This window comes from Martes martes (genome assembly GCF_963455335.1).
Source record: "Martes martes genome assembly, chromosome: 18".
NCBI lineage: Eukaryota > Metazoa > Chordata > Mammalia > Carnivora > Mustelidae > Martes > Martes martes.
Window position 1 is genome coordinate 11,386,296 of NC_137906.1, and position 17,416 is coordinate 11,403,711.

At 46.9% G+C, this 17,416-nt stretch overlaps 1 protein-coding gene and 1 pseudogene across 2 annotated transcripts in view; one reads left to right on the top strand and one right to left on the bottom strand.

The window, feature by feature from the left end:
- Positions 1-16,376, bottom strand: part of ZNF12 (zinc finger protein 12) — a 34,510-nt gene extending 18,134 nt beyond the window's left edge. The window contains exons 1-2 of the mRNA XM_080830132.1: positions 16,240-16,376; positions 15,358-15,422 (exon numbers count right to left, since the gene is read on the bottom strand). Coding sequence (XP_080686258.1) covers positions 15,358-15,372 — 15 coding nt within the window. The 5' untranslated portion in view covers positions 15,373-15,422; positions 16,240-16,376. The remainder of the gene's footprint in view (positions 1-15,357; positions 15,423-16,239) is intronic.
- Positions 11,786-12,766, top strand: LOC308359372 (heterogeneous nuclear ribonucleoprotein A1-like; annotated as a pseudogene). The gene has a single exon. The product of its transcript is annotated as a heterogeneous nuclear ribonucleoprotein A1-like (transcript).
- Positions 16,377-17,416: the final 1,040 nt, after the last annotated feature.

The window sequence follows — 17,416 nt, forward strand, 5'->3', positions numbered from 1 at the left end:
CCCCCAGAGCCAGCAGAGGAAAACAGAAGCGCAGAAACGAGAGGGAAGCCCGAGACCGTGAACTCCACCCACTTGCCCCCACCCGAGGCCCATGAGCGAGACTGTGGCTCCGGCACTGGCTGAGGACTCCGACCCACACAATCGTGCTCATTCTGAGAAATCTTAAAAATGTGCAGTATTCAACTGGTCAAAATGAAAACATTAAAGAATGAAGTGGTAGGGGCGCCTGGGTGGCTCAGTCGGTTAAGCGTCTGCCTTCAGCTCAGGTCATGATCCCAGGCTCCTGGGATCGAGCTCTGCATCGGGCTCCTGCTCAGCAGAGTCTGCTTCTCCCTCTCTAGCTTCCCCCTGCTTGTGTTCCCTCTCTTACTGTCTCTGTCAAATAAATAAATGAAATCTTCAAAAAGACAAAAAAAGAATGAAATGGTAATGCTGGAAAATAAAGTAAAAATATTAAGAAGCCTGGAAGAAAATGTTTACTGACGTGATCCAAACAGGAAACACATATAAAGGTTTAAAACTATTTTGTAAGTTGGGGCGCCCGGGTGGCTCAGTGGGTTAAAGCCTCTGCCTTCGCCCCTGGGGATAAAAATACATTATATATTTATTTAAAAAAAAAAAAAAAAAAGCCTCTGCCTTCGGCTCGGGTCATGATCCCAGGGTCCTGGGATTGAGCCCCACTTCGGGCTCTCTGCTCAGCGGGAAGCCTGCCTCCCCCCCCCCCCCACTCTCTGCCTGCCTGCCTACTTGTGATCTCTGTCAAATAAATAAATAAAATCTTAAAAAAAAAAAAGACTATTTTGTAAGTCAATTAAGAAAACCGAAACAAAACAGCATTGTGACAGAAAGCCTGGCATGAGCAGGCACTTCACACAAAAACCGGAACTGAAAAAGCTACAGGCTATGTGATTCCCTTGAACAATGTGGGTGTTAGGGACATTGACCCTCACAGCTGAAAGTCCGCATAAAACTTATGAACCACCCCCAAACTTACAGTATCCTGCTGACCAGAAGCCTTACATGCCGTTGATTAACACATGTTCTGTATGTTATGTGTATGATAAGTTGTATTGTTACAATACAGTAAAGCAGGAGGTGGGGGTGTGCGGAATGTTAGGAAAATACCTTTATGGTGCCAGTCTGTACTTACTGAAGAAAATCCACATATAAGTGAACCCAGAGATCAGGCCCATGTTGTTCATGGGCATTCTGGGAAGGCCAAAACTATACACACAGTGCAAAGACGGGTGGTTGTCAGGGACTGGGGGAGGGAGGGATGAACAGGTGGTGCCCAGGGAACTTTCAGGGCAGTAAACGTGGTCCATATGATACTGTCACAGCAGACACGTGCACTATCCAGATGTCAAGGCCTGAACGACACAACACAAGGCGAGACCTCTAACATCAACTACAGGCTTCACATAATCACCTATCACTACTGACCATCCATCGAAACAACGAACCACATGGACCTAAGACGTTTACAACAGGAGGAACAGAGACTAGGAGGGGTTGACAGCACCTCTGTACTAACCACTTAATTATTCTATAAACTTACACTGCTCTCAAAAATAAGTCTACGCAGGGCACCTGGTGGCTTGGTTAGTTAAGCGTCTGCCTTCAGCTCAGGTCATGAACCTGGAGTTCCAGGATCGAGTCCCACATCGGGTTCCCTGCTCAGCAGAGACTCTGCTTCCCTCTCTGACCTCCCCCCTTCTCGAGCTCCCTCTCTCTCAAATAAATAAATATATTTTTTTAAAAAGTAAGTCTACACATTAAAAGTGATAAGGGAAATCTGTGTTCTGAGGTGGCCAACCAATCCAGCGGCGGATCCCAGTCCCGGCCCCAGGGCCATTCCGGTCCCCCCCCCGCCCCCACTGGCCGCGGCCGTAACAGTGCCACAGATACGGAAGTAAAAATGTATAAACTACCCCCTTTGTTTGTGTTTGGGACTCAGACCTTGGCAGATTACTGTCCTCTGAGCCCGCCAGGGTTACATAAACCTCTGATCCTCCAAGGTCTCTGAGTGCTGCATGGCTCTTTGGCCAATATCCAGTCCAGGTTCCACAACATTTGGTTCCCTGACTGGGAAACCCAACCGCGCTGGCCCATTGCTGCCACTGGTGTGAGGGCAACGGTGGGGCAGTGACAAAAATGAGGGGTCATAATGGAGAAGGTCTGCCCTTCGAAAACTTTGGCAGTCTCCCACCCAGTCGCCTCGGACAGGCCCTGCTCCGCTGTTCCCACCAGACTCAAGGAGACTTGGCAGGTGAGGACCTGGTCCCGACGTCAGATTCCAGTAAGGCCTGGGGCTCCAGCACCAGTCTGGCCCATCCGTCAGGGTGGAAGGGGAGACGGATCACCTCCCAGAGACCTCTCAGACGTCTCACAGGTAGGGCCTCCTGGGGGCAGGTCCCGCAGGTCAGAAACCTCCCGGAAGGGGGATCAGAAAGGAATTTCCAAAAGGAATTCCACAGGTCAGGGCCTCCCAAGACGGAAGGAACTGTAATAACTTTGGTGCGAATGGGGGAGTAAATGTGCGGTTTGACCTGGCTTGTCAGGTGGACTGATTCTGTGGCTCCACGGTCTTGAGATTACAGAGTCTGAGTAGGACCCAACCTGTTTCCGTGGTGACCTCATAGGCTCTATGGTGAGCCCTTCGGGGCACTAGTCCGGGGTTAATAAGGACTTGGTACGGCTAAGAGGCACCCAAGTCTCCTCCGGGAGGGCAAACAGGTGGGCATCTGACTGGTCTCTCCTCTGGAGGGACACCCACCCTTTGTCTCTGTGCCACCGCACATGGGGACATCACTATGGGATCAGGGCAGGGTAAACCTATGGTCCTAGACTGTATGATCAACATTTCAAGAAGGGGTTTTCAGAGGAGTATCGAGTAAGATGCATCCTGGCAAATTAAAAACACAATGTGAGTTAGAATGGCACAGCTTTAATGTCGGATGGACTTCAGAAGGGATACTGGGTGTCCTAAGGTTCGTTGGGTGTGGCGAGTTGTAATAGGAGAGCCAGGACACCCCGACCAGTTTTCGTACATTGACTCCCAGCTAGGAATTGCCCAGACTCTACCCTCTGGGTGTGATCTGCTTGCAATAGGCAGGGATAGGCCAGAGTCTTAAATCACGTCACCCAAAAGGCCCAAAAAGACCAACAGAAGCCCCAGCCTCCAAAGATCCTAGCTGGAGATCTTGAGGATAAACCGATCCTGCCCCCTCGGTATGCATCCCCAAGGCCGTCCACACCTGATCCGACACAGTTCCAGACACTCCACCACCATCAGTCTCCCCAGTGTCTTAGGCCCAGAGGATCCACTTTTTCCAGGACCAGCAGTCAGGTGCACCCCAGGCCAGGCACAAGTGCCCTCCAAATGCTGCTACGAGAGACACGGGAACCCGAGAGGCACAGTAAAGACAGAACAGTCCAATCCAGCCGTTCCATGATGTATTATCAACCTTTCTCCACCACCGACCACCTCTCTGGTACTAGCAATTACCACGCCGAGGGAAGAAGAATGGAGACTCTTCCATGACCAGGCCCAACTGAGCAGCCTGCCAGAGTTGAGGCTCGCCTTCTCTTCAAGATGGGCTGAAGATAACCCACCTGGACTAGCCCCAAATCGGGCCCCTACATAAAAAAGAAAAGATAGCGCTCTGGGTACTCACCCGGACTGCTGGGCCCTGGCAATGGCCAGTCGTGTATCCGTCAAAGAAACTGGACTCCATGGCAGGATGGCCACTGTGCCTCAGGGCACTAACAGCCACAGTCCTACTTATTAAGGAGGCAGGCAAGCACACTCTGGGGCAAGAATTTAATGTCAAGGTCCCTCATGAAGTTGCGCCCTCATGAAGACACATGAAAACAAACCTTGGCTAGCACAATACCAAGGGCTCCTCTGCAAAAAACTACGGGTCACCCTCGAAATAGTAAGGACATTATAACCCAGCAACCTTTCACTGCATGGAAGAGGGGGAACCAGACCATGACTGCTCTGAGGTAACCGATGAAGCCTACACAAGCTGTCCAGATCAGGGATCAAGCCATGAAGAATCCAGAGCTCACGCTGTTTAGCGACGGCAACAGTTACCTAGAAGAGGGTGTGGAAAGCGGGTTACGCAGAGACCATGACAACTGAAGACGCGGGGCTCGATCCCAGGACCCTGAGATCATGACCTGAGCCGAAGGCAGAGGCTTAACCCACTGAGCCACCCAGGGGCCCCAAGTGTAAGTTATTTTTCATGTAGGAAAAAAAAGAAGACAAAGTGAACCCTGAGCTTGCGTCTTCAAGCAAGAAACAAGGCAAAGATATTGAGGGAGAAAAGGGGGAAGAAGGAAGATAGTGCTATGGGGAACAAGATGGCGCAGGAGTAGGAGATCTAAATTTTGTCTGGTCCCAGGAATTCAGCTGGATAGTTGTCAAATCATTCTGAACACGTACAAACTTAACAGGAGATTGAAGAAAAGAATAGCAGCAATTCTATAAACAGAAAAGTGACCCACTTTCTGGAAGGCAGGATGTGCAGAGATGTGAATCCGAGGCAATATATGGGAAGATAGACCATGGTGGGGAGGGGCCGGCTCCCAGCAGAACAGTGGGGCACAAAATCAGAACTTTTAAGCGTCTGCTCCACTGAGGGACATCGCTCCACTGGCTAAGCGGGGGGTGGAACCCTGGCTGGGACAGTGTGGTTTCAGGACCCTCGGGGTCACAGAGACTGGGGGGTACTAAGTGTGGCAGAGCTTCCCGGTATCAGAGCCGGGAAACCGTCTGGAAAGTCAGAGCAGAGGAGTGGACTCTTGGCTCAGGGTTACCATAAACCGCGATCTGCAGCACATTCTGGCCACTACTCTTCAAGCAGGGACCCAACAAGTGGCAGATCTGGGGAGACCCCACCCCTTCCTCCACCAGGAGGAGCAGTGCAGGAGCATGCTGCAGGAACCTGCTGGGATTGGAGACTCCAAATGGGGTCATGTGCCAGAGACAGAAATGCTCGGTCACAGGCCGGGTAAGCATGGAGTGTGGCCAGAAACCAGGAGGACAGGAGTAATGGACTGCTTTCCTCTGCAGGCGCACTGAGGATGGGGGTCCCCCCCAGGCTCAAGCTCTCCGCTCCTCCTGGGCCGGAGATTGGGAGGCTGCCATTTTCACTCTTGTCCTCCAAAGCTGTACGGCAAGCGTTCAGGGAACAAAAGTTATGAAGAGCAAACCCAAGCAGATGACTTAATCTGGCCCCTGGCAATGGCAGTGCAGTTCCATCTCAGGCAAAGACATTTGAGAATCACCGCAATAGGCCCCTCCCGCCGGAGATCGGCAAGAACATCCAGCCAAGACCAAGTTCCCAATCAATGAGAACTGCAAAACTCCAGCGCTAGGGGAACACACCACACAGAATCCATGCCTTCTTTCCCCAGGGTTTCTTAGTCTTTCAAAGTTAATTTTTAAAATTTTCTTTACTTTTCTCTGTTTCTATTTTTTTTAAATTTTTCTTGTTTCTTATTTTAACCAGTATCTTATCAATTCCTTTTTAAAAATCTTTTTCAATTTTCTTTTTTACAGTGATATTCTACCCCTTAACTGTACTTAGACTTTCTTTTTTTGATATAGACATAAGTTTTTCTTTTTTTAGAGCCTCCCTGCTGAGCAGAGAGCCTGACGTGGGCTCGATCCCAGGACCCTGAGACCATGACCTAAGCCGAAGGCAGAGGCTTTAACCCACTGAGCCACCCAGGTGCCCCGATACAGTTTCTTCTAACAGACCAAAATATACGCTAAATCTAATGAATAGCTTTATTTTAGTCTCCCGCAAGATCACAATCCTCTCTTTTTTTAAATTGTTTTTTTCTTTTTAACCAACTTATCAATTCCTTTTCAAAAATTCCATCCCTTCATCATATTTACCCTTATTTTTGTATATACGTAAGTTTTTCTTTCTTTCAAATTTTGGGAGGCAGTTTCTTCTAACAGACCAAAATACACCCAAACTCCAGTGTGTGGCTGTATTCTGTTCACCAGCCTGATCATATTGTTCTTTTTTTTTTTTCCCTCCCCCTCCCCACCCTGACCCCAGTTTTGGGTCATTTCTGATTTGTTTAGTGTATATTTTTCTGGGGTCATTGTTAACCTTGTAGCATTTTGTTCTCTTGTTCATCTATACTTCCCTGGACAAAATGACAAAATGGAAAAACTCACCTCAAAAAAAAAAAAAACAAAAACCAGGAGCCAATACTGAATGCCAGGGAGCCAATCACCATAGACATTAGTAAGATGTTGGAACTAGAGTTCAGAATGATGATTACAAAGATACTAGTTGGGCCTCAAAAAAGCACAGAAGACACTAGAGAATCCCTTTCTGGAAAAATAAAATGTAACCAAGTCAAAAATCAGAAAGCTATTAATGAGATGTGATAAAAAATGGAGGCTTCAGCTGCTAGGATAAAAAAGGCAGAAGAGCGAATTAGTAATACAGAAGACCAAATGATGGAGAATAAGGAAGCTGAGAAAAAGAGAGATAAACTACTACTGGATCAGGAGGGGAGAATTCCAGAGATAAGCGATACCATAAAACAAAACAGTATTAGAACAATTAGGATCCCAGAAGAAGAACAAAGAGAGGGACGGAAGGTATACTGGAGCCAATTATAGCAAAGAATTTCCCTAACTGGCAGAAGGAAACAGGCATCAAAATCCAGGAGGCACAGAGAATCCCTCTCAAAATCAGTAAAAATAGGTCAACACCCCGTCATCTAATACTAAAACTTAAAAGTCTCAGAGACAAAGAGAAAATCCTTAAAGCAGCTTGGGACAAGAGGTCTGTAACATACAATATTACAGTAGAAATATTACATTGGCAGCAGACCTATCCACAGAGACCTGGCAGGCCAGAAAGGACTGGCATGATATATTCAGAGCACTAAACGAGAAAAATATGCAGCCAAGAATATTATATCCAGATAGGCTGTCACTGAAAATAGAAGAGATAAAAAGCTTCCAGGACAACCAAAACTAAAAGAATTTGCAAACACCAAACCAGCCCTACAGGAAATATTGAAAGGAGTCCTCTAAGCAAAGAGAGAGCCTAAAAGTAACATAGACCAGAAAGGAACAGAGACAATATACAGTAACAGTCACCTTACAAGCAATACAATGGTAATAAATTCATATCTTTCAATAGTTACCTTGAATGTAAATGGGCTAAATGTCCCAATCAAAAGACACAGGTTATCAGAATGGTTAAAAAAAAAAAAAAACAGACCTATTGATAATGATGTCTGCAAGAGACTCATTTTAGACCCAAAGACACCTCCAGATTCAGAGTGAGAGGGTGGAAAACAATTTACCATGCTAATGGACATCAAAAGAAAACTGGGGTGGCAATCCTTATATCAGACAAATTTAATTTTAAAGTCTATAATAAGAGATGAGGAAGGACATTATATCATACTTAAATTAAGGGCCTGTCCAACAAGAATATCTAACAATTTTAAATATCTATGCCCCTAACATAAATAAGCCAATTAATAACAAAATCAAAGAAACACATCGACAATAATAAAACAAGAGTAGGGGACTTTAACACCCCCCTCACTGAAACGGACAGATCATCTAAGGAAAGATCAACAAGGAAATAAAGGGTTTAAATGACACACTGGACCAGAGGGACATCACACATATATTCAGAACATTCCATCCCAAAGCAACAGAATACACATTCTTCTCTACTGCACGTGGAACATTCTCCAGAACAGATCACATCCTGGGTCACAAATCAGGTCTCAACTGGTACCAAAAGCTTGGGATCATTCCTTGCATATTTTCAGACCACAATGCTTTGAAACTAGAACTCAACCACAAGAGGAAAGTTGGAAAGAACTCAAATATATGGAGGCTAAAAAGAGCATCATAATAAAGAATGAATGGGTCAACCAGGAAATCAAAGAATTTAAAAAATTCAAGGAAACAAATGAAAATGAAAACACAACTGTTCAAAATCTTTGGAATGCAGAAAAGGTGGTCCTGAGAGGAAAGTACATAGTCATACAAGTCTTTCTCAAGAAACAAGAAAGGTCTCAAGTACACAACCTAACCCTACACTTAAAGGAGCTGAAGAAAGAACAGCAAAGAAAGCCTAAACCCAGCAGAAGGGAAATTACAGTATAGATAAGAGCAGAAATCAATGAAATAGAAACCAAAAGAACAGTAGAACAGATCAACGAAACTAGAAGCTGGTTCTTTGAAAGAATCAGTAAGATTGATAAACCCCCGGCCAGACTTATCAAAAAGAAAAGAGAAAGCACCCAAATTATTAAAATCATGAATGAAAGAGGAGAGATCACAACCAACACCGAAAAAAATACAAACAATTATAAGGAGATACTATGAGCAACTATATACCAGCAAATGAAACAATCTGGAAGAAACGGATGCATTCCTAGAAACGCAGAAACTACCAAAACCAAACTAAGAAAAAGTAGAAAATCTGAGCAGACCCACAATCATAAGGAAATTGAAGCAGTCATCAAAAATCTCCCAACGAATGAGAGCCCAGGGCCAGATGGCTTCCCAGGGGAAGTTCACCAAGCATTTAAAGAAGAAATAACACCTATTCTCCTGAAACTTCCAAAAAACAGAAATGGAAGGAAAACTTCCAAACCCATTTTATGATGCCAGCATTACTTTGATCCCAAAACAAGACAAAGACTCCATCAAAAAAGAGAATTACAGACCAACATCCCTGATAAACATGGATGCAAAAATTCTCACCAAAATACTAGCCAATAGGATCCAACAGTACATTAAAAGGATTATTCACAACCAAGTGGGATTTATTCCTGGGCTGCAAGGTTGGTTCAACATCTGCAAATCAATCAGTGTGATACAATACTTTAATAAAAGAAATAACAAGAACTATATGAAACTCTCAACAGATCCAGAAAATGCACTTGTCAAAGTACAGCATCCTTTCTTGACCAAAACTCTTCAAAGTGTAGGGATAGAGAGTACATACCTCAGTACCATCAAAGCCATCTATGAAAAACCCGCAGCAAATATCATTCTCAATGGGGAAAAACTGAGAGCTTTTCCCCTAGGGTCAGGAACACGGCAGGGCTGTCCACTATCACCACTGCTATCCAGCATAGTACTAGAAGTCCTATCCTCACCAATCAGACAACAAAAAGAAATAAAAGGCATCCGAACTGGCAAAGAAGAAGTCAAACTCTCACTCTCTGCAGATGATGTGATACTACTTTATGTGGAAAACCCAAAGACTCCACCCCAAACTCCTAGAACTCATACAGGAATTCAGTGAAGTGTCAGGATATAAAATCAATGCACAGAAAACAGTTACATTTCTATACACCAACACCAAGACAGAAGAAAGAGAAATTAAGGAGTCGATCCCATTTACAATTGTACCCAAAACCATAATGTTCCTAGGAATAAACCTAACCAAAGAGGCAAAGAATCAGTACTCAGAAAACTATGAAGTACTCATGAAAGAAACTGAGGAAGACACAAAGAAATGGAAAAACGTTCCATGCTCATGGATTGGAATAACAAATATTGTGAAAATGCCTATGCTACCTAAAGCAATCCACACATTTAATGCAATCCCCATCAAAATACCATCCATTTTTTTCAAAGAAATGGAACAAATAATCCTAAAATTTATATGGAACCAGGAAAGGCCCCAAATAGCCAGAGGAATGTTGAGAAAGAAAACCAAAACTGGTGGCATCACAATTCTGGGCTTCAAGCTCTATTACAAAGTTTCAATCATCGAGACAGTATGGTCCTGGCACAAAAACGGACACATAGATCAATGGAACAGAATAGAGAGCCCAGAAATGGACCCTCAACTCTATGGTCAATTAATCTTCAACAAAGCAGGAAAGAATGTCCAATGGAAAAAAGACAGTCTCTTCAACAAATGGTGTTGGGAAAATTGGACAGCCACATGTGGAAGAATGAAACTGGGCCATTTCCTTACACCACACACAAAAATAGACTGAAAATGGATGAAAGACCTCAAAGTGAGGCAGGAATCCATCAAAATCCTTGAGGAAATCACAGGCAGCAACCTCTTCCACCTCAGCCTCAGCAACTTCTTCCAAGAAACATCATCAAAGACAAGGAAAGCATGGGCAAAAATGAACTATTGGGACTTCATCAAAATCAAAAGCTTTTGCATAGCAAAGGAAACAGTCAACAAAACCAAAGACAAAAAAAGAAAAAAAAAACCCAAAGACAATCCACAGAACAGGAGAAGATATTCACAAATGACAGATAAATGGCTAGTATCTAAAATCCCTAAAGAACTTATCAAACTCAACACCCAAAGAACAAATAATCCAATCAAGAAATGGGTAGAAGACATGAGCACACATTTCTGCAAAGAAAACATCCAGATGGCCAACAGACACATGAAAAAGTGCTCAACATCACTCGCCATCAGAGAAACACAAATCAAAACCACAGTGAGATACCACCTCACACCAGTCAGGATGGCTAAAATGAACAAGTCAGGAAACGACAGGTGTTGGCGAGGACACGGAGAAGGGGAATCCTCCTACACTGTTGATGGGAATGCAAACTGGTGCAGCCACTTTAGAAAACAGTATGGAGGTTCCTCAAAAAGTTGAAAATAGAGCTACTCTACGATCCAGCAATCGCTCTACTGGGTATTTACTCCAAAGACAGAAATTTAGTGATCCAAAGGGGCATGTGTACCCAAATGTTTATAGCAGCAATGTCCACAACAGCCAATCTGTGGAAAGAACCTAGAAGCCCACTGACAGATGAATGGATAAAGCAAATGTGGTATATATCTACAATGGAGTACTATGCGGCCTTAAAAAAAAGAAATCTTGCCGTTTGCAATGACAGGGATGGAACTAGAGGGTATTATTCTAGGCAAAATACGTCAATTAGAGAAAGACAATTATCACATGATCTCATTGATATGAGGAATTTGAGAAAAAAGACAGAAGATCATAGGGAAAAGGAGGGAAAGATGAAACAAGACGAAACCAGAGAGAGAAGCCATAAGAGACTCTTAATCTCAGGAAACAAACTGACGGTTGCTGGAGTGGAGGGGCTGGGGGATGCACACTGGGGAGGGTATGTGAGCGCTGTGAATTGTGTAAGACTGATGAATCACAGACCTGTACCCCTGAAACAATACATCGTATATTAATTTTTTTAAATTTTATTTATTTATTTGACAGACAGAGATCACAAGTAGGCAGAGAGGCAGGCAGAGAGAGAGAGAGGAGAAAGCAGGCTCCCCATGGAGCAGAGAGCCCCATGCGGGGCTCGATCCCAGGACCCTGGGATCATGACCTGAACCGAAGGCAGAGGCTTTAACCCACTGAGCCACCCAGGCGCCCCACTGTATATTAATTTTTAAAAATTTTTTAAAAAAGGAACCATCAGTCACTGGACTACAGGTAGGAATACAACTTTCACAGAGACTCTGGATGTGTGGGTGTATATACACACATACCATGTGTATTCCATATACACATCCACTCATATCTCCCATCACAGATTATATAATCCCTTTTGACTGCCCCAAAAAATCAACTGTCAGGAAAGTCAATTTGAGTAAAAAATGTGATTAAGATAAAAGCCACAAACAAAACAAAACAAAAGAAAGCATCCAAACGTGAAAATATACTTAAAACTCACTTGTGGTTCAGAACAAACCCAAGTCCTTTCTGCCCATGGGAGCCGCCGAGTAAGCATTGTTCAAGTTTCCCTCCCACCGCCGTCATGTCTAAGTCACAGTCTCTCAAAGAGCCTGAACGGTTGCGGAAGCTCTTCATTGGAGGTCTGAGCCTTGAAACAACCAATGAGAGTCTGAGGAGCCACTCTGAGCACTGGGAACTGTGTGGTGATGACAGATCCCAACACCAAGCACCCCAGAGGCTCTGGGTTTGTCGCATACTCCCCCGGGGAGAAGGTGGAGGCAGCCATGAACGCAACGCCGCCCAAGGTGGACAGAAGAGTTGTGGAACCAGAGGGCTGTCTCAAGAGATGATTCTCAAAGACCTGGTGCCCACGTAACTGGGAAAAAGATTTTTGTTGGTGGCATTAAAGACGACACCGAAGATCATTATCTAAGACATTATTTTGAACAGTATGGGAAAAGCGAAGTGATGGAGATCACCACTGACCGAGGCAGTGGCAAAAAGAGGGGTTTTGCTTTTGTAACAGTTGATGACCAGAACTCTGCAGACAAGACTGTCATTCAAAAATACCACACCGTGAACAGCCACAACTGGGGAGTAAGGAAAGGCCTATGTAATGCAAGAGATGGCTAGTGCTTCAGCCAGCCAAAGAGGTCCAAGTGGTTCTGGAAACTTTGCTGGTGGTCAGGGAGGTGGTTTGGGGGGGAATGACAGCTACGGTTGTGGAGGAAACTTCGGTGGTCAAGGTGGGTTTGGTGGCGGCCAAGGTGGTGGTAGACAGGGTGGCAATGGGGATAGCTAGACCAGATTTGGTAACAATGGAAGCAACTCTGGAGGTGGTGGAAGCTATAATGATTTTGGCAACTTCAACAATCAATCCTCAAATTCTGGACCCAAGAAAGGAGGAAATTTGGGAGGCAGAAGCTCTGGCCCCAGAGGTGGAGGCCAATACTTTGCCAAACCACGAAACCAAGGTGGCTATGGTGGTTCCAGTAGCAGCAGTAGCTACCGCAGTGGCAGATTTTTGTTTGTTTTTCCTTTAAGATTTTATTTACTTATTTGACAGAGAGAGATCACAAGTAGGTAGGCAGAGTGAGAGGGGGAAGCAGGCTCCCTTCTGACCAGAGAGCCTGATGTGGGGCTCGATCCCAGGACCCTGAGATCATGACCTGAGCCGAAGGCAGAGGCTTAACACACTAAGCCACCCAGGTGCCCCAGCAGAAGGTTTTAATTACTGCCAGTAAACGAAGCTTACCAGGAGAGGAGAGCCAGAGAAACAAGGAAGCTACAGGTTACAACTGATTCCTGAACTCAGCCAAGCACAGTGGTGGCAGGGCCACCACTACGAAGAAGATATGTTAGATGATACTCATGTGTATGGGCAAACAACTCCAGGACTGTATTTGTGACTAACTGTATAATGGGTTACTTTAATTTCTGCTCTTTGGAAAGTGTAAAGCATTCCAACAAAGGATTTTAACGTAATATTTTTTTTTTTGCATCCATGCTGCTAAATGTAATAGTCTGACCATGACCCTGAATAAATGTATTTTTTTTCTTAAATGTGCTGTGTGAAGTCAGTCTACTCTGAAGCCATCTTGGTACACTACCCCAACAGTTTGAAGTTCAAATTTCTTCAGGATGATGCCAGGTTCCATTCGAAATTTATTTGCGACCTGCTTGGGCACAGAAGCCGCGGTCTCCCCAAACCTTGGTGGAGTTGAACTGACAGTGTGTTGTGACCTGGAGTTCACATTAAAAGGGTTACCCAAGCAAAGTCCTGGAGTTTGCTTGGTTATTAATATGATTGTTGGCACATCCTAGGTAATATATCTAAACTGAATAATGGTATCAGATAAAACTATAGACGGATTAAAGCTTGTATAACACCCATTATCATGTGTAATCAATAAACGACTTAATATTCTCTTGAGTGGTGGGGGGTCAGAAAAGAACCAACCCAACCCCACCAACGCAGTAGGGGCTTATGATCAGCTAGAACACCCCCGGCCGCGTTCCTTCTCTGCCTGTTGTCTCACGAACAAGCCGGGCCCCTTGACTGCCCCCGCCCACCTCAGCCCTGCCTTTCCTGCCACTCAGGGAGCCTCTGAAGTGCTTTTTCCACATGGGGACAAAATTATGTGATTCATAGTTTTGGAGAAATGCTCAACGTGGAAAATACACTTGAGCCCGTGGAGGAAAGGAGCACAGAAAGGAAGTTTCTATAATGGTCCACAGATGAAAAGAATGAACTTTTTTAATGGCAGCATAGAGGAGACGAAGGGGAAAGGACAGAAGCCACTTAGAACACAACAACAGGAACATGCAAATGTAACACAGGATGCAGACAGAGAGGAGAATGAATCCCATTGTTTGGGACAGAGTGACAGGCTAGACAATGGAACCGAGAGAGGACGGGGAAGGAGAGCAGAAGGCATAGGTCGGGGGGCTGCAAATAATTACTTTTGAATCTACTGGGTCTATTAAGGTGACTTGAGACACCCTCCCCGGAAGCCTCGGCATCTGGTCCACGTGGGAGAACAGACAGAGCCAGTGGTTCAGGGGATGTGAGGGGGAGGTCTGCCAGGTGTAAAAGTCAGCGGGTGGGGGGACATGACAACACATGAAGAGGGCAGAGGAAGCAGTCACAAAGAGACAGGAGAAACTCGTCAGAGATGCCAACAGACCGCCTCTGCAGACAGGAAAGGTGGCAAGTGGTCCAACACAAGGACTGGCTCCCAGCTTAACCTTTACCGGGTCAGGTTCCAGAGGGACAGGGGCAGACCCGGAAATGCCGTTTCAGATACAACGTGAGTGGGAAATCAGCAATCTCTCCCAGAGGTGTCACCGCCCAGTCTGAGATGCAAACCAGACAGATGATCAGAGAGAACTAGTTAGCAAGACTCACTGGAGGGTGGAAAGGCCATTCCTCCAGAGCTCCCTCATCCTCCCCTTGACTAGAGCAGTAAAAACGATGAATTTATGGGGCGATGTTTTAGTTACCAGAGAAATTATATGCACTGGGTGCTCCCTGGACAGTATACCTTGCCTCCAGGAGGCACAAGTGAGATACCAATGGCCACGGCTTGAGGATGGCCACTCAGGAAGCCTGTTCACCATTACAACAACCCGGCCAAAGAAATCACAAGACACGGGAGAAAACAAAACTGTTTTTTGGCAGGTCAGTGTAAGTCAAGTACTGAATGGTATTTGTCACTTTTTGCAACGAATGTCAACTGAACTCTGGCTTTAAGGGCTCTGAAGGATCGTGCTGTCCACACAGATGAACGTGACAGACGTGCTTGGTGCCCCACTACCACTCCACTCTTTGTCCGCCCACACCTTTTTTGTTTTTTGTTTTTTAAAGATTTTATTTATTTATTTGACAGAGATCACAAGTAGGCAGAGAGGCAGGCAGAGAGAGAGGAGGAAGCAGGCTCCCCGCTGAGCAGAGAGCCCGATGCGGGGCTCGATCCCAGGACGCTGAGATCATGACCTGAGCCGAAGGCAGAGGCTTTAACCCACTGAGCCACCCAGGCGCCCCCCCTTTTTTGTTTTTATCTCCCCATTCCTACTTTAAAGTCTGAACTACTCACCTCCTAAGGTCTACTCTAAGTGCAAGTGGGGAATAAACACATACACAGAAATACTCACCAAAGATTTACTCATTTTCTGCCGATCTTGGAAAAACAGGAAAGACAGTGAAAGCGGAGGCAGACCTGGGGAAAGACAAGACAAGCAGTGAAACGAAGTGAGATCTGGACCACCGAGGAAGTGGGGGGAGTACTCTCCTAGAAAGCTCCATGAAATAAACTGTGACGCTGTCCCTTTAAATCTTCAGAAATGACCAAAAGAATGAGGGCGCACCCACCTGTCTGTAACTCCCCACCTGTTTGTAACTCCCACCTAATTGGTATGTTGTTCCTTAACTAAAGAACCTGAATCCTATTGAAATAATCCTCCATCATTAAATGTCACATAAAACAAAGTCTGTTACACTCCTCTATCTTCTCACCACCCCTTTTAACTACTTAAGAACAGAAGAGGGTGCTCTGAGGAAAAGATGTGCTCGGGCCTGGCTGTCTTCAAATCATTTGTACAAAATGCAAAGTGCCGCTCAAAAGGGTCTTTTATTAAGAAACTCATTTTGATTTAAATGTAACAAGGACAGAACCCAGGTCCGAGAGCTGAGTCCTGCGAGCAAGCCCCCCACCCCGGACCCCATCGACGTGGGACAAGCCCCCTCTCTTCTCAGGCCCAATCTTCTCCCGTCAACTCCTCCTGGCACACTGGTCCTGCCCTACACTGGGGGATGCCCCAAGGCACAACCCAGCGGGGTCAGCACACGCTCCTGCGCACTTACAGACCCGTCTGGAACTGGACAGAGAACCGGGGAAACAAGGGGTGTCGGGGTGGAAGGCAGAGGGGAACTCCCTGCGCCCCCAGGAAACGTGAGTCCCACGAGTCCCGAGTACCTGGGGAGCGCCCATCCCTCCAGGTCCAGCCGCCCACAAGACCCACAAACGCACAACCTACCCCGTCGGGACACGCCGAGCTGCCCCGATGTTCCCGAGGACTCCGGGGCGGGGGCTGCTCCTCCCCGCCTCCCGGGGCCGCCGTTCCCGGTGAGTCGGCTCTGGGCCTACAGGACAAACTCACTTCGGGCCGACGACCCTCCCGGGGCCCGATTCGTCTCCAGGGGCCTCGCCGTCCCGCGGGAGCAGACGGGCCGGGCCCGGGCCTCGCCGCCCTGCGCCGTCGCCGTCGCCGCCGCCACCGCCACCGCCACCGCCCGGCCCCGCCGGCCCAGCCCGCGGGCTCCGGGGCTCGCGCTCGGGGGTCCCCGCTCGAACCTCCGCGCGGACCCGCGCCCGCACAGCCCCACGCTCGCTGGGTGCCGGCCCGGCTGGACGGCGTGCAGCCCCTCAAGCTCTGGGACGCTCGCCCGCCGGAGGCCGAAGCCTGGGAACCACGGCGAGCGGTGACCTGAGCTCGGACAGGAAGCGAGAGCTGCGCGGCGGCACTACGCGTGCGCGAACACGCACACAGGTCGAGCTGCACATGCGCAGGACGACGGCGGCGGTGCGCCTGCTGGAGCCCACTCGGGAGCCCGACAAATACCCGACCTCTGTTTCCCGTGAGTCCAAGCGCCCACAAGTTAGGGGACGTCTCGAAAAAGCCACACTTAAAAACAAAAAAGGCCAGAAGAGGGGAGGGAAAGGTAGGGAAAGGGAAGCAAAAGGGAAGGGAAGGAAAGGAAAGGAGAAAACTGAAAAGGAAAAGACAATAACGCCTTATCTGGGTTGAGAGTAGCGGTAGAGGGTATGTGGCTGCCTGTTGAGGGAGAAGCTGAGAGAATGGGAGTAGCTACTGAGACAGGTGCCCCTAAGTTGCCCACGGGACTCTTCTTGAGTCACTGCTCCTACTTCTTTCTAGTTTTCTCCGTGTTTCCCCTTCACAAAGCAGCTCCTCCTTGTTTGTCACTCAGTCTTATTTATTTGACAGGGAGAGACAGATCAACAAGTATGCAGAGAAGCAGGCGGAGGGGGGGGGGGAAGCAGGCTCCCCGCTGAGCGGAGAGCCGATGCGGGGCTCGATCCCAGGACCCTGAGATCATGACCTGAGCCGAAGGCAGCCGCTTCACTGACTGAGCCACATCAGACCCTTGATCCTGTCACTCTCCTACTTTTCCATCTCCAGGCATTGGAGTTCT